Source organism: Pipistrellus kuhlii, unplaced genomic scaffold (assembly GCF_014108245.1).
Source record: "Pipistrellus kuhlii isolate mPipKuh1 unplaced genomic scaffold, mPipKuh1.p scaffold_m20_p_6, whole genome shotgun sequence".
In the NCBI taxonomy this organism is placed as follows: Eukaryota; Metazoa; Chordata; class Mammalia; order Chiroptera; family Vespertilionidae; genus Pipistrellus; species Pipistrellus kuhlii.
Genome location: NW_023425562.1, coordinates 57,242,276 through 57,263,846, shown reverse-complemented (window position 1 = coordinate 57,263,846; position 21,571 = coordinate 57,242,276). Strand labels below are relative to the sequence as shown.

General features: G+C 39.2%; 1 protein-coding gene across 10 annotated transcripts in view; it reads right to left on the bottom strand.

Moving 5' to 3' along the window:
* PTPRA (protein tyrosine phosphatase receptor type A) overlaps nucleotides 1–21,571 on the bottom strand; it is a 104,061-nt gene that overhangs the window by 18,593 nt on the left and 63,897 nt on the right. For 5 of the 10 annotated variants that reach the window (XM_036419170.2, XM_036419165.2, XM_036419168.2 and 2 more), the window contains 4 exons: nucleotides 15,097–15,181; nucleotides 13,143–13,216; nucleotides 12,799–12,935; nucleotides 1,621–1,711 (listed from right to left, as the gene is read on the bottom strand). In XM_036419170.2, coding sequence (XP_036275063.1) covers nucleotides 1,621–1,711; nucleotides 12,799–12,935; nucleotides 13,143–13,216; nucleotides 15,097–15,181 — 387 coding nt within the window. Of the gene's footprint in view, nucleotides 1–1,620; nucleotides 1,712–6,154; nucleotides 6,249–12,798; nucleotides 12,936–13,142; nucleotides 13,217–15,096; nucleotides 15,182–21,571 lie in introns of those variants that run through there. The other 5 variants (XM_036419174.2, XM_036419173.2, XM_036419175.2 and 2 more) reach the window with 5 other exon arrangements.

Sequence of the window (21,571 nt, the reverse complement as noted above, 5' to 3'; positions counted from 1 at the left end):
GTCGAACTCAATCAGAGAAGGGGCCAAAATCTAAAATCCAGCCTAAATCGCGGGCCGAATGGTTTACTGAACAGTCATAAACTGTCATTGTGATGGAAACGCAGCGGAGTGCAGTGATGACAGCGCGGTGCGGGCCACATTTCAAGGCCTGGCGGGACGGATTTGGCCCGCGGGCCTTGTGTTTGACACATGTGACATAGACACAGATGTATAAAGATGTCACTGAAGCAACTAATAACAGCCAATAGTTGGACATATCTCAATCATCATTAGGCAACTAGTTAAATAAATTAAGATATGTCCACAGATCTGGCCGGTCTGGCTGTTGGTTAGGCATTGTCCTGCGCACTGAAAGGTTGCCAGTTTGATTCTGGTCAGGGCACATGCCTGGGTTTCAGACTTGATCCCTGGTAGAGGGCATGCAAGAGGCAGCTGATCAATGTTTTGCTCTCACGTTGATGTTACTTTCTCTCCCTCTCTCTCTAAAAATCAACAAACTATTCTTAAAGGAAAAAAAAAAAGATATGGAAGAGTAAGCAGTTGATAAAAAGGAAAGCGAGTACTTTTATTTCTCAACAGAAGAATTGACAATATTTTTAAAAGAAAAAAAGGTCTGCCCTGGCTAATTTGGCTCAGTGGTCAATGTTGACCCAAAGACCAAAAGGTCTCAGGTTTGATTCCTGGTCAAGGGCAAGTACCTCAGTTGCAGGTTCTCCAGCCCTGGTAAGGGCAGGGCGGGGCGAGGGGGCAACCAATTGATGTGTCTCTCTCACATTGATGCTTTCCCACTTTCTTTAAAAAAAAAAAAAAAAAAAAAAAAAAAAAAAATATATATATATATATATATATATATATATATATATATATATATATATATATTTTATTGATTTTTCACAGAGAGGAAAGGAGAGAGGTAGAGAGTTAGAAACATTGATGAGAGAGAAGCAATGATCAGCTGCCTCTTGCACGCCCCCCACTAGGGATGTGCCCGCAACTAAGGCACTTGACCGAAATCGAACCTGGGACCCTTGAGTCCTCAGGCTGATGCTCCATCCACTGAGCTAAACCGGCTAGAGCTTTCCCCCACTTTTTCTAGAAATCAATAGAAAATATATCCCACTGGATTATGTATATCCCACATTCTGGAGACCCCTGGTCTAGAAAAATGTCTATTAGGCTATATAGGTCAACTGATTAGTAATGACTAACTCTGGGAAGGTTTATAAAGAGAACTCTGTATCATAATTTCTTTGCAATGAGCACTACAAAAAAAACACCACCCGTAAACAACCCGCTTCCTATCTGGTCCTAGTGAAACTGCTCTCTCTAACCTCCTAGAAACTTTAGGCCACACACACACACACACACACACACAAAAACAAACAAACAAACAAACAAACAAACAAAAACCCACACACGCTAATTAAGCACCCCTATTGACTTTGTAAGTACTGGAGTCACATTGGGAGCCATAAAGGCAATTTTAGCTTGACAGAAGACCTGACCTTACTCTCTTTACCAATCTCCCTATGATCAATCACAAAATTCTTTCCAGGCTCAGAAAAACTGGCTAGAGATGCAGTTTCAGGTTACATTCCTAGAAATCCTACAAACACTCACAAGGCAAGATGTTTACATATCGATTTTTTTCCTTATTTTCCTCCTTGGAGGCAGCTTCACAGGTGGCCTGGATAGGACAAGCAGGGAGAGCCTGAAAGGTTAAGAGAAATTAGAGGAGTTACTAACAGGGATAAACACCAAACATGCAGACTGCTACACCAACTCCCCACCTGGCAGCAAGTTCTACCTTTCCTTGGGGGAAAATGATGGGCCCAAGGGAACACTTGCAGCCTAACACAGAGAGTGCTCCTTTTTCTAAAGACCCTGCAAATTTCTTCGAGTTTACCACCAAGAATCCCCAGGAGCAGAATGCCCTTCCTGTTATTATGCAGCATGCTCTTTATATGGTTACTACGTGGTTAGGGGCCTATTACAATGCTGGGTCAAATTGGACCACCCTGTTAATTGGAGTGGAGACATAAAGGGATGAGCCATTTACCCTCATGCTAACCACAATGCAAAGATAAGATGCATCTCAGAATGAACCACACAGGAGTGCCTGGACCGTTAGCTGAGTTAGGTCCTCTCTACGGCCCTGACAAAGGGGCATGGCAACCCAGCCTCTAGCATCAGGTAGCAAGGAAACAAGGATAGGCAGGTGGGTGGGAGGGCAGGCATTCGGAGGGATTCAGCAGTTAGAAAGCAGAGGATCTGGTGAGGTGGCAGTGACTATGCAGCAATTTTGAAGGACACGTGTATTAGGTAGGTATATGGATAAGCATAAGTGGTTTGACACGAGATAGTCTGGATTGTCCGAACTTGAGCAAAACAGTTAAACTTTCTAGACTCAAATTCCCTCATCTGTAAAATTGGGATACTAATATCTTACACATAAGGTATAAATAAAATAATCTGTCAGGGTTAGAATAAGCATTTAATAAATTAATTTTTAAAAGGAGCAGGAAGCTAAGTCCTTACACAGATAATAATTTAATAAAAAAATGTAAAAAATAAATAAACCAACAAATAAATAAATAAGAAAAAGGAGTGGGAAGCTAAGCCTTATTATTTGAACTGTTTTCTTTTGGTGTGTCCCATATATTCAAACCTAAGAAAGCAAAAAAGGAAATAGTTAAAAATTCCAACCTAGAAACCTTTCTAATATGTGATTTGGAAATATGTTTTATAAGCTTTAAAAATAAAATTAAAAATATTCATGCTCTTTGATCTAGCAACTCCACTTCTGAGAATCTAGCCTAAAGAAATACAAATCTCTATGTTCAAATTATTTACTTCATCATTGTTTAGAATGACTCAAAACTGAAAAAAGCTTTAATATTGAGAAGTAGGGAAAGAGTTAAGTAAATTATGGTTCATGTGTTATTTTTCACTTATTCCTTTAACAAATATATGTTGTATATCTCTCAGATACTGGGCTAGATACAGAGCAAACAGTGGTGAATCAATCACATATACAGTTCTTGCTCTCATAGACAATACAAACTTGTGTGTGAAAGATGACATTAAATATAAAATAATACACTACAATATATGCAATGAGAGAACAAGACATTATTAGAGAAAGAACACCCAAACTTAAGAGGAAGGATGATTGTGGAAAACAGTACTCTAGGCACAGTGATCAGCATCTGTGGTGACTGGAGAGAAGAGGAGAAGGTGTGGCTTGTGGGAAGAACTAAAAGGTCAGTGAACCTATTACATAGAAAGTGTGATTAGTGGGGATGGTGAGAGGAAGTGGAAGGAGATGAGCTTGGTAAGGTTAATTCACACATTTCCACACAGGCCCTTCAATAGGGAGCTTGAATTTTAAGTGCATGAGGAAACCATTCAAGGTTTTAAATATGCAATCAGTCAATGTACATGTTAAAGAATTACTTTAGCTGATACATGGAAAATGGACTGGCAAAGAAGAATAGAAACATGGAAAGGTGATGGTACAAGGAAATAGATGCATTTGAGATATATTCTGGAGATAGAGTTACTAGATTGAGAGATGGAATAAAAGGAATGTAGATTGGATAGAAAGAGACAGGAATAAAAAATGACTCTTTGGTTTCTAATTTTGATAATAAAAATATATATAATTAAATAAAGGAAATGACAGCCTAAAAGGAACTAATTTTACCAGATGAAAGCAAGATCTCTAAGAAGGGAACAAACATGTTTCTTGGGAATCATTCAAGACAGTAATAAAGAGAAATTACAAGATCCTAAGATAAAGGGAGTCAGAATCTTATAGTCCATCTGCCTTCACTTACGATTTTCCGTTCAGAATTAAACTCCTAGAGGTTCTACATGTTATTTTTTTTATTTATTTATTTTTTCTTAATATATTTTATTGATTTTGTACAGAGAGGAAGGGAGAGAGATAGAGAGCTAGAAACATCGATGAGAGAGAGAGTCATCGACCAGCTGCCTCCTGCACACCCCCTACCGGGGATGTGCCCGCAACCAAGGTACATGCCCTCGACCGGAATCGAACCCGGGACCTTTCAGTCCCCAAGCCGACGCTCTATCCATTGAGCCAAACCGGTCTCGGCCTACATGTTATTTTATTGAGAAAAAAATTTCTTTAGACCCAGTGCTGCTAATACTTAAGGCGAGGGGTGGGGGGAGAGTATCCTGAGCAGGGCTCCTGCACATGAACAGAGACCCTACTTAAGACCAAAATTTCCCAATTCACAAAGGCTAGATTTCCATATTTCCACCATGGTCAGAGCAGGATAAGATACAAGTTTTTAAAGATACACAACTGATTCAGAGGCATTAATTTCCCTGTACACTTGTCTTAAATGATGTAGAACAAAGGTAGACAGCAGGATTTGAAAATAGTCCCCAGGGTCAGTAATAATAACCATGACCACAGTCCTATCAGCATCCCTAGTTCCTCAGGTCACGATGAATAAAAACTAGGTCTCCAGCCATGCTAAGTAAGGTTCCTAAAATAAAGTGAGGAAGAAACAGGAGCTATTGTTTGACAAGAGAAAAGGGCCTGTTCTAGAGAACATGGTGCTAGATGCAAAGGGTCAGGCTGAAGAGCCTGTCAGGGATGAAAGCACGGAGAATCTTACTCCTTTTAATTTCTGCCCTGAAAAACCTAGCCCACAGAGTCAGACAACCAGAAAGCTTTAGATGTTAAAATCTCTTAAAACACTAGGTGGCATCAAAGACCATTTCATCCCTTATGTAAGCCTTCATTGGAAGCAAGATTAAGCCATTTTTTAAAAACATGTTGTTTTTTAAAACACTGTTTTTCAATTTTTATATTTCTAAAAAATACAAATATATCCCTCACACAATTTAACTTAGAACTTCTCTTTTGGTCTTCCCCTCATCATATACTCCTCCTTCACAAATAAACTTGAAAATATTGTGTTTTTTCATTACCTTGCTTTAATTTATTTTGTATCCCATATATCTTGTATCCTTAAACAATGTGTTTTTTTATTATGCAGTCTATTTTTTTTAATAAAAACTGAATCATAATCAGTAATAACTTGTTTTTATTTTGTCCAATGTTAAGTTTTGAAGATTCATCTAGGTTGTTCCATGTAGCCAAATTCATTCACTTTATTTTGCAGTGTTCCATTTTGGGTCCATACCAACATTTATTATCCATTCTACTACTGATGAATACTAGGGTTGTTCACAATGAACAATCCTACTTCAAACACAAATTGGTATGTTTCCTCATGCACATGTGCAAGAGTTTTAGGTATGAGTATCTATAACTTCACCTGATAAGGCCAAATTGTTTTTTCAAAGTAGTTGTAACAATTTACACTCCCATCAGCAATGTAAAGTATTCCTAGTTGTTTTGTATCCTCATCAACATTTGCTATCATCAGTCTTTAAATGTATCAAAGGTCTTAAGTTTATAATTCTCCTGATTTATTAATGACGTTGACCATTTTTCCATAGATGACTGGTCAACAGGGTTACTACTTCTGTGAACTACCAGCAAATATTTCCCCTATTTTTCTCCTGGATTGCTTGTTTGTTTTCTTATTAATTTGCAGAAGTTGTTTATATATTCTGGATACTCACTCTTCATCAGTTATAAGTGTTACAGATTTTTTTTTTTGCCAAGTTTATGGCCTGTCCTTTCATTTTTTTATGGTACCTATTTATGTACAAAAGTTTTACATCATAATGTGGTCAAATTGGTTAATCTTTCCCTTTATCAACATTTTAAGTCTTAAGAATTCTTTCCTACTGTGAGATTATATTTTCCTACATTCATTCATGTTTCATCATTTTGTCTTTTAGATTTCAGTGTGCATACTAACTGGGACTGATTTTTGTTTCTGGTATGAGATAAGAATTAATTTTCAATTTTCCCCATAGAATTACCCAATTGTCCCAGCATTATTTATTGTAAAGACCATCTTTTTATCCAACAAACTACAACTGCATTTCTGCATTGAGTAGGCAGGCTTCTCTTTACACATAAATCTGCTTTGGGGCTCTCTATTCCATTGATCAATCCGTCTATCCCAGTACCAATACATAATTGTCTTGATTACTAGATTTTATAATAACTCTTTATATCTGGTAAGGCAGATCTCCTCACCTTGTTCTTCTTCTTCGGGAATGTCTTGACTATTCTTGAATCTTTTCTCCTCCATATAAATTTTAGAATCAGCTTGTCAAGTTCCACAAAAAACCTGTTGGGATTTTTATTGGAATTGCATTGAATCTATATATCAGTTTGGGGAGAATTGACATCTTTACAATACTGAGCCTTTAATTTAGGCTGTTTCTTTAATGTCTTCAAACATTTAAATATTTTCTCTAAAGATTTTGTAAATATAGTTAAATTTATTCTTAGGTACTTTACATTTTAAATGCTACATTAAATGGCCATCTTTTAAAAATTATTATTAGATTCTGACCATGGCTTATGCAAAGAAATGCATACATTTTTAATGCTGTTTTTATCTCTATCAATCTTACTAAAATAACTTACCAATCCTGATAATTTATCTGATGAGACTTTGCATTTCTTTGAGGACACTATTCTATTCTGTGAAAAATGCCTATTTTGTTTCTTTCTTTCCAATCTTTAATACCTTTCATTTCTTTTCCTGCTTCACAATGCTAAGATCTCAAATACTGTTTTGAATCTCATTCATTCACTTTTATGTTTGAATTCCCTTTTAAATACTCTCACCTAATAGCTACCAGTGCCTCAATATTCTGTTGTAATGGGGAATCAACACCTTCCAAGGTAGTTTATCTCATCCTGAAAGAGTTTACTTGGAAGGACCCAACACCCAGATACACAATTTCTTTTGCATTTCCCTTCTACTGACTAGTGTAAAACTCAGATGTAGCTGGCACCTTCTCTGCCCCTTGGAAACTCTGAAACCCCAATTCCCTAGAATGTTGAATTCAAAGCCTTTAACACAGCACCTGCTAATTTCCTATTAGCCTTTGGCTCCAATTAATTTGTTTAGAGACAACTCATCAATGTAGATGCTACTTTGCTTCTACCTCACTCCAATGTCACACAGTCCTGTCACCAGATAACACACACAAGCCTTTTCATCTGGAAATCCAAGAATTAAGCTCTTAAAGATGTAGGATCCTGAACAATGGGGTGTCACATCTTGTAATGCACAGATTTTAACCATCTCACTAGCTCCACCTCATTCCTTCTCTTCTCACTCCCTATCCCCTTCCTCTCAGGAGCTAACCAAATTTTCATGTGTGTGTGTGTGTGTGTGTGTGTGTGTGTGTGTTTTAAACTTGAACATGCGTTAGGGACCTCAATAAGTGATTTTTCAAAATGTTTCTTTTAAACAAATTCAGTGCTTCCTTCTAAGACAAATACTAGTCAATAAAAAAGTCGCAGCTTATAATTCTAGGACAAACACAATCTCATGGAACTTTCAAACATGGTAGGGTTTCATCAAGAGGCTACACTCTCGTTTTAAAAAGCCTGGCAAATATCTGAAAACAACTGTTGTGTCCTATGCTTATTGTTCCTTCAGCTGTTCACCCCCATGGCACATTTTTTTCTCCAAAACAACTTCCCATTCCTTTTCACAGAGCCCTGACCACAAGACTCCTGGCATAGTTCAGGCTAGGGACATCAACTCTATTCTACGTGCAGTATATCTATCCTAAATCTAAGTTCCATTAGCTTTATTTACCATATATATTCTTTTTAAACCCCTGCTTTAAAAAGACGTTATAAAAAGAATATACTTTTTGTAAAAGTCAGTCAAATAAATTCAGAAGAAAGAGGAAATTCCCTATCATGTCTCTCCTATATTCTATTTTCCCTTATAGGTAACCCATTGCTCACAGTTCACAGTATTATTCTTCCAGATTAAAAAAAAAAAATGCATTAATACACTCATACATTTTAAAAGGGGTATTATACCATGCATAGTCATCTGTAATGTGTTTTCTTTATTAACAGTACAACTTAGATCTTCCTGTGCCAACACATTTATTTTAATAACAATACAGAATTTCATAATGGACATAAGAACTCATTTAGCCATTCTGCTATTTGATAGATATCTACTTTTTATTTTCTCTACTATTAGAAATAATGCTGTAATGAGCATCCACATACAAATACATATTTGGTTTTCTACTAGGGTCTCGGAAGTTAGGTCAGATAGTGCAGATATTTAAAATTTGCTTGATACTGTTAAATCATCCTTCCAATGCTATACCAATTTGAACTCTTTTTACCTGTCAATGACAGTATATGTTATCAGTCTTTTAAATTTTTCATATCTAACAGGCTCAAAATAATGGTTAGTTTTAATCTTGCCTTCCCTGATGACTAGATACAGTTCAGGTTTTTTTCATGTTTATAAAGCTTTTATTTTTCTGTGAATTGTCAATTTTGCAATAGCAATGTTTACTGTTACCTCACAAGTTTGTAGAAGCTCTTTATTATGGAATATTCTGTTTACCTGTGGCACATAGCTTCTCCCAGTTGGCCACTTTTTATGGAGACATTTTTCATAGAGGCATTTAACATTTTAAATATATTTCAATATATTCCATTTGGGGCCGAATCCTGTGTTTTGCTTAGAAAGGTCCTCCTTACTCCATAATCATAAAAATACTATTCTATTATAGCAGACACAAATTGGTGTGTTTGTGCAAAGTGTTATCGTCAGCCTCTTTCCTGATAGGGCTGATTGATGCAAGCACAGTCACACTTGCCCCACCCTGTGCCAACCAGATTCTCTTTGCCAGGACTTTGAAAGCAGCAGAGGCTTCTTGAAAGGACTCTAGAGCCGGCAGAACAAGGCCTGTTCTGCTCAAGGGCTGGTAGTCTACCTCATCTTCTGGTTCTGTCAACTTCTCCAATGTTTCCCCAACTGACAGTTTTCTTGTTTTGCTTCATGTATAATAGTTGTATTGACTTCTCTGGTTTTTAAATAAAGGACCTTACTTAGCAGTTAATGCCAGTGAGTGGGTTGTAGTTGAGAAACTGATGGGGGAAATGTGGGTGATGTAAATCTGATTCTTGTGTTCAGATAAAGAGAAAGGAACTTCAGTTATTGCATAAATCACCTGGAATGTGTTTCAGCTGGTGGTAAAGGGGTGGGAGAATCCCAATTAAAAGTAGATAAGAAATGTTGACACTGAGGAGTAGACAATTCTGACAATATCCGGTAACAAAATAAGAAAAAGCCCAGCTCCAATATCAAATGCTCACCTTCACAAACAGTGCAAGGCTCAGGGCCTTTCTATGACCGTGCTATGTTTTTTGCTGAACCAAATAATATTTCAGAATTTTGCTGGTTGCTAAATATTAATGACAATGGAATTCACATCTTTTCTGGGTTGCTTGTGTGCAAGACAGGGCCTTGGTGAGACAATTGAAATAATGCTGAAAGGCAACAGAGGAGTTGGCGAAGACAAACTTCTAAAAATCTCTCTACTGTATCTTGTTTTCATGATGAAAAGTTCTCCGTAACCTACCTCTCACTGCTCAAGGATATGACACAACTTAGAGGATAAAATACATAAACAAGATAGAAAAGCAAGGAGCTAATAGAAGAAACTGAAGTAATTAATTGAGTTAGATCATCATATACCTCCAAAAAAGGAAACGAGAGCTTAATTTTTGTATAAGGTCAATTTGTAATTATGGTATGGTTAACTAAACTTCTGAGTTAGTATAACAGCTCAGGAAACTGGCCAGGATTCTAAAGGTGGGCTAGGTTGGCCAGTGGAAACCTGGGCTGAATTGGATTCAGTTAGGTAACAATGAAAAGTCAGGAAATCCTTGGCACAAAGTAGAGGTCAGTGTTACATGGGATCCAACAGGCTCAATCTTTTTACTGGTACTTTCACCATGTCCTTGATGGGATCCACAAGTGCCTTGCTAGAGAGTGTACACTTCTCTCAGAAGTGCTTTCCTGGCTGTCTTTACCACAGTGAGATGCTGGTAGAAGGGACTGGCTTCAAGATGGGATTTTTTTTAATTTTATTTTATTTTTTTTAAATCTTAGTGGGATGGAAGGAGCCACAGTGGCCATAGTCACCAAGGCTCAAGCATTTCTGGTTTTGGATAATTGTGAAGCTCCCAATAAAGAAAATGAGAGGCAGTCGGCCCAGGTCAGTTGAGGAGGCCTGACTAGACTGCTATGCCAGAGAAAGGACCCCTTCTCTACTCAACTCCCAGGCCTGGGTAGGTTTAGAGACTCAGAGCCCTTCAATGATGATCCTTCCACAGCACATCAACATGCATACACCATGAACCATCATCTTAATTTCCCCCTAAGATTCTGCAGCCATTTGCCATGGTAACTTCACTAAGTAAAGGGGAATCACCATTTGGGGTCTGGCCTTGAGCCAACTAATTCCTGAGAACCCAGAATGTCATTATTTTATGCCAGCTAGAATGGAGCTTTTGCAGGCCAGCTGATGGAAGGAGTTTTGGCCTGAACTGGCCTCACATTAGGAACAAAGTATTTTTCCAAAGTATGGTTAGAATAGATAGATATCTATAGCAAGCAGCAAAATACCCCCACTAGATTGGATATTTGGATAAGGACTATTATAGTAGCAAGAGCAAACACAAATTGCTGGAGCAGCAATCTCTACCAAATGTTAAGTCCCTAGGTGAGTCACAGAAATCCTAACTGCTATAGAAGACTTAAAAGCTGCAGGATAATGATGAGATGATCCATTTATATGTCTAAGTTTAGTGATGGCATAAAGTGAATGCTCAATAACTACTAGCATTAGCTATTCTGATGCTTCCTATTACCCTCCATGCAAGCTACCAACTATACTAACACAAAAGACTACGTTTTTAAGATGTCAGTAGATTATAACAATGAAACATGTGGAGCCATAGATTTGCAGTTGCTTTTCCAGATGTACTCTCTTTCTTATAGATTCACTTAACCCCGGGTACCTGGAATATCACTATCAATGAGGCAAGTGCACGTTTTTACCCCTTTATGGTACACAATGACTACATGAAACAACTTCCCTTTCTCAAGACAGAAGCAGCCCCAGTAATAAGTCATTTTAACCTTTGCAATGATCTGGTTTATTAGGATTTTGTCTTACTGTTTCACAGGACATAACCTTGACAAAGCTGGGAGGCCTTGAAGAGCAGATATTGTATATCTTAGATGTACCTGCTAGACATAAAATACAGTGGTCTGCTACCTCAGTCAGGTTTCTGAAAGTCAAAGGCTTTCGTATGTGAGGATATCCACTAAAGGACAAGTTGCTGCTTCTTCCCACCCCCATCCCAAAGGAGGAGTCATGCCTGCTGGGCTATTTTGGATTTTGGAGACAGCATATAACACATGTTGATGCCCTGCTTTGACTCATTTATCGAGTGATCTGAAAACAGAAGGCTCTCCAGCTGATCATAGCCATGGAGAAACTGGCATATGGGGCCATGTGTCTAGGTAAGGTTGAGGAGGAGAATCACATTAGAAAACCTTAAGATTTGTTAACAAGACCATGATCTTGTCAGCATACTCTGGTAGAGAATGTAAGTCTAACCATGGGACAATAGATAATGACTTCAACTAAGTATTAACAAGCCATAAATTTGGACATATCTAGCAAAATTCCACCACCAGCTGCAAGTGATGTGTACAGAACATTTGCCACACACCCATTCCCTTTAATAGGCACCTCTGACTTCCCAATGATTTCAACAGTTGACTGACAAAGCAAAATATCCAGCCTAGTATACAAATGGCTCTGAGACATGCTAGCTCATTCTGGAGGTAGATTGCTGTGGGATAATTGACTTAAGGAATGGTCCTGAATGAGAAATCCTTCTAATTTGAACTGGGGTCAGTCAGTTGCAGTAAGCCTATGTCTCTCTTGCTTATAGATGGTTTAAAAAGAAGCATGTGACAAGGGAAGTCTCCAGAAGCTTTTGGGAAAGTTTTCCTCATTGATAAAAGGAGACACACAGAAAGAAACAGTCATCCTTTGTCCACTTGCCCTGGTGAAATCTCCATGTGGTAGACATTTTGGTGTTACAAGGGGAGCCAGCCTAAGAGACAAAGCTCACACACACGCTTCAGTTGAAAGGTGTAAGGAGACTGAGAGTTTACCAATGCCCAAGTTGGTCCAAGGAAGTTCTGACCTGGGATCAGAACTGATGGGCTAGAATCACCGACTGGTAGAGTCATAAATATGTTCTGCTTTCTTGAGGGAGTTATAAAAAAAAATATGAATCTAAATTCCCAAAATGAGGCCTTACACTGCAGTCTGCCATGGTTCTCATTTTCCACACTGAGCTACTCCTTGACTACTTAAGACACTCTGGGATCCCTAATCCAAACTCTGAAAGGCCACTGTTAATATAGGCTCCTACTACTATGTGTCAGTCCTTCATGTCCTATATTGCTATTTGAACTTATTTTTTTTGTTCTTATTTATAGACAATGAATTTCTTGAGTGTAGAAACTAAATCTGTTTTTGCTCCCCAGCAAATCCTTGGCACCTAAAACATATTAAATGCTTAATAAGTATTTATTTTAAAAAGTAACAGATGTGATGATGAATGAATAGATGGATAGATAAGGGAGGTAAGACAAATTATTCATTTCCTGTCCATAATTACTTAGGAAAGGAGTCAGAAGAACTTGTTAAACATTTTCTCATCTCTTAACCCATTAAAAACCTGTTTTCTCCCCCAAGACCTGAGGTCTGCCTTCCTCCCTGCTGACACACTAGTCTCAGCAAAGAACTCACGTTGAATTCTTCTCTGAAGAGTTTGTTGTCATCGGCCATTCTCCGGTTAATCTCCTCTTCCAGCTTATCTACAGGCAGAGGTGGATACTTCCTATTGGTGCTTGGGGACCTGGCCAGAAGTGGCACGCTCTGGGGTTCTGCAATGCACAAGAGGGAAGGTTAGTCGTATGTCCTGGGGACTAGCCCTTCTCTGGAAACTAAATTGGGGATTCTATCTCATGGGCCGAGCTTCCAAGAACTAGAGCTGCTCTCTTCAAGTCATCTTCTTTTTAGGATATGGAAATCACTAATTTCTTATTTTTCTTTTCCATGAAGATTTCCCATGCCATTAAAGAGTTCCTTACCCACGTCCTCAGTGCGGCCATTGGATAAGCGGAAGGAATTGGAATGGCTTCCAGCTTGCTTGTATTTCTTAAACCTAATGAGAAAATGTGAAAAACTAAGCACAGATGCAGAAGAGACCAATCATTGGCTTTGTATTTCCAATTACCAATTTAGCCTTTCTAAATCTTCTTTACCAAATAAGTGGGATCTTTAAAAAAATGTTTTTAACTGACCTCAGAGAGGAAGGGGGAGAGAAAAAGAAAGGGAAGGAGGGAAGGAGGGAGGGAGAGAGGGAGGGAGGGAGGGAGGGAGGGAGGGAGGGAGGGAGGGAGGGAGAGGGAGGGAGGGAGGGAGGGGGAGGGGGGGAGAGAGAGAGAGAGAGAGAGAGAGAGAGAGAGAGAGAGAGAGAGAGAGAGAGAGAGAAAACATGTGATGAGAAAGAATCATTGATTGGCTGCCTCCTGCACACCCCTGATTGAAGACTGAGCCTGCAACACGGGCATGTGCCCTGACCAGGAATCGAACCTGGGACTCTTCAGTCTGAAGGCTGGAGCTCTATCTACTGAGCCAAACCAGCGAGGGTTAAACAGGCTCTTTTAAGAGATAAGTCCTGCACATGCTAAGGCAGCTCCATTCCATGGTGCTCCTGCTCATCCTTAGCACACTAGAAAAGCAGTTGCCAACCTTTCAGACCTCGAGGACCACCAGAGATCACGGACCACTGGTTGGCAACCACTGAGCTACAATCCAACCCAGGTATCCCGAGTATATTCTAGCTTGTGTGACTCTGTGCAGCTCCAGTTCCAGAACTCCCTGGAGATCATGCCAGGTGAAAAAAGGATGAGTGGGTAGAATATAGTAGGGGAAAGGGAGTAGGTAAGAATATCCATATCAGCCCTAACTGGTTTGACTCAGTGCACAGAGCATCAGCCTGCGGACTGAAGGATCCCGGGTTTGATTCCGGTCAAGGGCATATACCTTGGTTTCAGGCATATCCCCAGTTTGTGTGTGCGCGCGCAGGGGGCAGCTGATCGATGTTTCTAACTCTCTGTCCCTCTCCTTTCCTCTCTGTACAAAATCAATAATATATATATATATATATATATATATATATATATATATATATATATATATATATAAAGAATATCCGTATCAAACAAAAATCCTGTTATTTTCTCAGTGCAACCAGGGAAAAGACCAGAGTTTCAGACGGGGTGAGCACAGGTCTGGTCTCAAATCTCCTGCAGGATAGTGAATACACATGACAAATTATAGGGGTGTCCAACGTTCCCCTCTCTTTTATCTGCAGAACAGAAGGAGCACACAGAGCAGCCCAAGCCAAAGATAAGGGCAACTGTTAAGCCTAATTAGTCAGGGCAGAAGGAAGATAACAAACGCACTTCCTTCTTCTCTCCCTTGGGTTCCCCTTTCTTGCTTTTGTTCCCTCTTTGAGTAGTATTATCTGGAAGACCTTGAAAGAAAGTCAGAAAGAGGAACCCTATAACTCACACGGTTTAGTTCAGTATGCCAGTATGGAGTCCTAGAGGAGTTTGGGGACAAAGCCCCACATATAAATATTTTATATGCTTTATTATATAGAGACCAGGGGATTTTTAGGAGTTGCTTCAACAGGGCTAGATATGAAGATCTTAAACACCTATCAGTAATAATACAGACTGTGATTTCTTCCTTCAACCTCCAAACCACCATCCTAAACTTCAGATTGCAGTAGAGTTGGGGCTGGACTTGGATAGGTGGAAGCCAAGAGAAGGGGCTGGATCTTGAGGAACACTATGTAGCGCTTTTAAATAATTTCTAAGGAGAATTTTAATCTTAGGAGCACTATCCTGAGTCATTTCCCTCTATCCTCTTAATTATCCTTACCCTACTGTCTTTTGAGCTGTGTAGGCTTGAGCCCTGGGGTTACTGAAATAGAGTCCATGAGAACGGAGAAGCATTAGCTCACTTGCTCACCTTAACATGTACAGAACTATGATAATAAAGACGATCACTAGCAGAGAGGACAGGGCCACCATCACTGCAATAATTGGCGTCTCATCTGAAATTGAGAAAAGAAAACATGTCATTACCATTGTATGCAATGGAGGGCTCAGGTTGATTGCTCAGGGAAATACCCAGGAAGAAGGGCTCATTCAATGCTTCTGTAGAGACAGGGCATGGACAGAATGAGAGAGACAGACAACACTTGCTACTGTTACCCTTCTCTGCTTATCATACCTTTGTTTTCTGTCTCCCTGCATTTAAAAAATATTTTTATTGATTACAGAGGGGAAGAGAGAGGAAGAGAGAGATAGAAACATCAATGATGAGAGAGAACCACTGACTGGTTGTTTCCTACTGGGGACCAAGTCCACAATCTGGACATATGCCCTTGACCAAAATCAAACCTAGACCCTTCAGTTTGCAGGCTGATGCTCTGTCCACTGAACAAAACCGGCTAGAGCTGTCTCCCTGCATTTGAATAAAAGTTCTTCATAAACTGTTTTGTTTATTGCTATAGAGCCTAAAACAGAGCTTAGTATAATACATAAATAAATATTTGAAAGCATGAACACATCCAATCCTGATGGCAATCTAGGTATGAGGGTCAACAACATACTCTCTCCCAGCCTTAATAGGCTTCACCTAGAGGAAGCAGGAGATAAAAGAATTTTCCTATTATAAACTCAGATTGTTTCTTGGCATAGAGAATACTGTTCCTTGATTGAGCACTATGTATCCAAAATGCTGGTACTCTTTTCTACTTCTTTCCACAGCCAGAATCCCAACGACAGCAAGATATGGCTTAGAGATATATTGGAAGGCAGGTTCTTGGATTTCCATTTCATAGGGCCTGGCTTCCCTTCCATCCAACACTTAGCCTTCTTTCTTATGGCAGCTAACCAGGTGCTGGCTCATCTTCCTCTACTCTCAAGCCCCTACCACCAACTACACAAAGTCTTGAGTTTGTAACTATCTTAATCATTTTCAATCCTACTAAAAGGGAGGACAAGTCCCTCCCATGTGAAAGTCAATCCTGTCACACATCTATTACTGTTACCTCAAAAACTTGTCTTCTTGACCTCATTTATTCTCCTCTAGACACCAACAACCCCATACTTCACAGTTAACTTCTCACAATAATTGTCTTATAAAACAGTCATTTTCTCTAATTCTTTACTCTGGATAACACCTTAGCTTATTTTGTTCTTGACTCCTACCTCATTGCTCCATTTAAACTGTTCATCAAGCCAGCTGGTGTGGCACAGTGGTTGAGCATAGACTGATGATGAAGTAGGAGATCAACTGTTTAATTCCCAATCAGGGCACCCGCCTGGGTTGGGGGCTTGATCCCCTGTGGGGCAGTGCAGGAGGCAGCCAAGCAATGATTCTCTCTCATCACTGGTGTTCCTATCTCTCTCTTCTTCTCTGAAACCAATAAAAATGTATTTTAAAAATAAATAAATAAACTGCTCATCAAGAACACACAAATGGCATATTCCCCAATCCAATGGAAACATTCTCATTCACACCTGATTCAACCTTTTAGCAGCATTCATTAAAAAAAATATTTATAGAGCAGCAATTGTATGCCAGCACTGTTCTAATAAACCATGGGGAAAGGAAAGTGAGGGGATACTGTTCGTTAACAAGTAAACATAATTTCAGAAAGGGACAAGTGCTATGAAGAAAACAGTACGATTAATTCAAATGGCGACAGAGTAAGTGGAAAGCACACTCACTTCCTCTCAGGATCAAATTGAAATTACAATTAAATTATAAAACAATAAACCTGATAACGAACTGAACTAGCTAAACAGAAGTCTTATAACCAAGGATTTACTGAAGCAGCCTGGCAGGAAGGGTGGAGATGGGAAAAGGGCTGGCCACACACCCATGTGCGGGGGCTGAGAATCTTGAGGGGTATCTCAGGTGCAAAGGTTCCCTCTAAGGAGGGAGGAGTCGCAACCCCACGCGTGGCTCCCCAGCCTGGAGCACCGGAGCAGGGAAGAGATGCCCATATAATATCTGGCTGTGAAAGTCGGTGGAGATTCTGTCCACCAAGGAGAGATAGGGGTGTGACAGAAACCCAGGCGCCTTCTTAAAGGGCCAAAGCACAAACTCATTTGTGGGCACTCACCCTGGGCTCCAGTGGAAGAAAGGCAGCTCAGAGGGCTGTGTGGCTTTGGGGAGAAGGCTAAAGGATCAGCTGCCAAGGTTCCTGTGCTGATTCCCTCACTGCATTGCCAACAGAAACCATCTTTCCTAGGTCAAGCACTCCCCTCCATATAGTATCAGACTAAGAAAATGCACTAGCCCCACTCTCCCAACTCCCTGTGGGCTGCCATGCCAAGCTCCCCTTCCTCCACATAGCCAAAACTTGGTCTGTTTTAGCCTGATGAATTATGCTGGCCTCACTGTGATAACTCCCTGAGACCACCCCACCCACCACAAAGATCCTCAGGCCCCTAGTAGGTGGCAACTGGCCTTATTGTACCCTGAGATTTCTGCTGAGTAGTCAGATCCAGTTCTGGTGCTAGGTCTTAATTTGTATCAACCTGGAGAACACCAATAGCCCCTACATTGTGATTCACTGAGAAGCTATTACACAACTTGCCTACCACCAGAGACTCAGTAATTTAGCCTAACAGGTAGCTGGTGACAGATCTCAGGGTATCTTGGGCCTTTTGCTGACTTGTCCCCGAACTTGGTGCCCATAGAACCCAGCCTTAGTATGCAATTTGCCCTCTCTCATGCACACCCATGCCCAGCAGAGGCAACCACAAACCCAAACCATGGATTGCTTTGTAGCTCCAAACATGTAGCTGAGGGCCAGGCACGGGCAGCCCCTGATACTCATCTGCACCGGAGTCCTTCTCAAAGAGGCCCCAGAACCAACACACCTGGTGACAGGCGCTTCAGACCACAAGTGGCATACCCAAAAGGTGCTCTTGGTAGGCACCAGACCCTGCAGGTGTGAATTCCATGTTGTGGGGTCAGGCCTCATACAGACAATAGAACATTGTGGTTGGTGTTGATTCTCATAGTCAGCCAACCTGAGATTCAATCCCATTCATGGACAGGCCAACTGCAAGACTCAACTACAAAAGGAGGGCTCACATAATCCACACAAGAAACATTCCCTGAGCACTTAGCACAGATGATCAGGGAGACTGTGCCACTGAGCTCCACAAGACACCAACTACATAAGGCCACAATACCAGGAATGTGAAACACAGCAGATATACCTAATACACAGAAACAAGTACAGAGACAGCCAAAATGGAGAGGGAAAAAAAACACCTAAAAAAGCCTTATTAAAAAAAAAAAAAAAAAGCGTAATGCCCAGTAAAAGAACTAAATGAAATGGAGGCAAGCAATCTACAAGATACAGAATTCAAAACAATGGTTATAAAAATGCTCAAAACACTTAGGGAAAGAATGAATGAATTTAGGAAGAACTTAAGCAAATATATATAGTAAACATAAAAAATGACACAGAAACCATAAAAAAGAACCAGCCATGAATGAAAAATGCAATATCTGAAGTGAAGAATATACTAAATGCAATCAATAACTTTAGGTAAAGCAGACAACTGAATCAGCAATTTGGAAGCCAAGGTAGCAGAAAACATACAATCAGAGCAGCAAAAAGAGATTTTTTTATTTATTTAAATGAGGCTAGTTTGAGGAACTTCTGGAACAACATCAAGAAATAATATCTGCATCATTGGGTTCCAGATGGTATTGAAAGAGAGCAAGAGACTGAGAATCTATTTAAAGAAATAATGACTGAAAACTTCCCAAAACTGGTAAAGGAAAAAGACTCAAAAGTCCAGGAAGCTGAGAGAGTCTCAAACAAAATGAATCCAAAAAGGCCCACACCAGGACACATCATAATTAAAATGGCAAAGGTTAAAGACAAAGAGAGAATCTTAAAAGCATCAAGAGAAAGATAGATAGTTACCTACAAGAGATCTCCATAAGACCGCCAACTGATTTCTCAGCAGAAACATTTAAGGCCAAAGAGATTGGGATGAAATATTCAAAATTATAAAAAGCAAGGACCTATAACAAAGACTACTCTACCCAGCAAGGCTATCATTTAAAATTGAAGAAGAAATAGATTCACAGACAAGAAAAAACTAAAGGAGTTTTCATTACCACCAAAACAATATTACACAAACATGTTAAAGGGACTTCTTTAAGAAAAGAAGAAAAAAAGAGATTGAACTAAATGCTCCAATCAGGCATAGTATAGCTGAATGCATAAGAAAATAACAGCCATATAAAGGATGGGGCAAAAGTTTATAGTTGTTTATATGGAAAATAATACAATAAATAATATTCTAAGAGTAAACTATGTTTCACGTATTCACAACTATAAACCTACTTTTGCCCTATCTTGTATATGATATTTACAACAGACCCACCTCAGAATGAAAGATATACACAGACTGAAAGTAAAAGGCTAGAAAGGGTTATTTCATGCAAATCAAAACAAAAGAAAAGATTGGTTTGCAATACTTACATCAGACAAAACAGACTTTAAAATAAAGGCTGTAATAAGAGACAAAGAAAGACATTACCTAATGATAAAGGGATCAATTCAATAAGAACATAAAACCCTTGTAAACATTTATGTACCCAACAACATAGGAGCAAATAAATATATAAAGCAAATACTGGCCCTGGCCAGGTAGCTTGGTCAGTTGGAACATCATCCTATACACCAAAAATTTGCAGGTTCGATTCCCTGTCAGGGCACATGTATGGGTTACAGGTTTGATCCCTGGTTAGGGTGCACCTGGGAGGCAACTGACCATCAATTCTCTCACACATTGATGTTTCCCTCTCCCTCTCTCTGTCCTCCCCACCCTCCCTTCCTCTCTTTCTAAAATCAATAAAAACGCCCTGGCCGGTTTGGCTCAGTGGATGGAGCGTCAGCTTGCAGACTCAAGGATCCCAAGTTCGATTTCGATCAAGGGCATGTACCTTGGTTGTCGGCAAGTGCCCAGTGGGGAGTGTGCAGGAGGCAGCTGATCGATTTTTCTAACTATCCTTCTCCCTTCCTTTCTGTAAAAATTCAATAACATATTAAAGAAAAATAATAAAATAAAATCAATAAAAAGATATACTCAGGTGAGGATTAAATAAATAAATAAAGCAAATATTGAAGGATATAAAGGGGAGAGATCCAAAGTAAAAGCCACAGTAGGGGATTTTAATATTCAATTGACATAAATAAATAGTTCTTCCAGACAGAAAATCAATAAGGAAACAGTGGCCTTACATGATACTCTAAACCAGCTGGATTTAATTGATATTTTCAGATCATTTCACCCCAAAGCAACACAATATACTTTCTTTTCAGATGCACATGAAACATTTTCCAGGATAGGATGCAAAACAAATCTCACTAAATTTAAGAACAATACAATCATATCAAGCACCGTAATAGTTTAAAATTAGAAATCTATTATAAGAAAAAAACTGAAAAACACAAACACATGGAGGCTAAATAATATTTTACTAAAGATGAGTAAGTTAACAATGAGGTCAAAGGAAAATTTTCAAGAAATACTTGAGACAAATGAAAATGAAAACACAAAATCTATGAGACACAGTGAAAGCAGCCCTAAAGGGGAAATTCACAGAATTGCAGGTTTACCTCAAGAAACAAAAAATATCAAGTAAACAATCATGCTATCTGATATCGAACTACTAACATACTACAAGGCTATAGAAGTCAAAACAGCATGGTACTAGCAAAAAACAAAAACAAAAAACAGACACATAAATCAATGGAAAAGAATAAAGAGCCCAGAAATAAACTCACACCTATATGGTCAAGTACTATTTGACAAAAGAGACAAGAACATGCAATAGAGTAAAGACGGTGTATTTAATAAATAGTATTTGAAACAGTTTACAGATAATATGCAAAAATGAAATGAGACCACTTTCTTAAATTATGTAACAGATTAAAGATTTAAACTAAGACTCAAAACCAAAAAATTCATAGAAGAAAAAAAGGCAGTAAAATCTCTGATATTTTTCTTAGCAATTTCCCCCCCCTGATTTATCTCCTCACAGGGAAATGAAATAAAACTAAAACAAAGAAACTGGACTACACCAAACTAAAAAGGTTTTGCAGAGCAAAGAAAACCATCAGTAAACCATCTACCAAATGAGAGAGGATATTTGCCAATGATAATTTAATAAGGGGTTAATATCCAAAATTTATAAACAACTCATACAACTGAACACCAAAAAAACACACCAATTCAAAAATGGGCTGAGAACTTGAATGGACACTTTTCCAAAAAGGACATACAGATGTCGCCTTTCCCATTTACAATAGCTCAGTGGATAGAGCATCGGCCTGCAGAATGAAGGGTCCCAGATTCTATTCCAGTCAAAGGTACATGCCTGGTTGTGGGGTTGA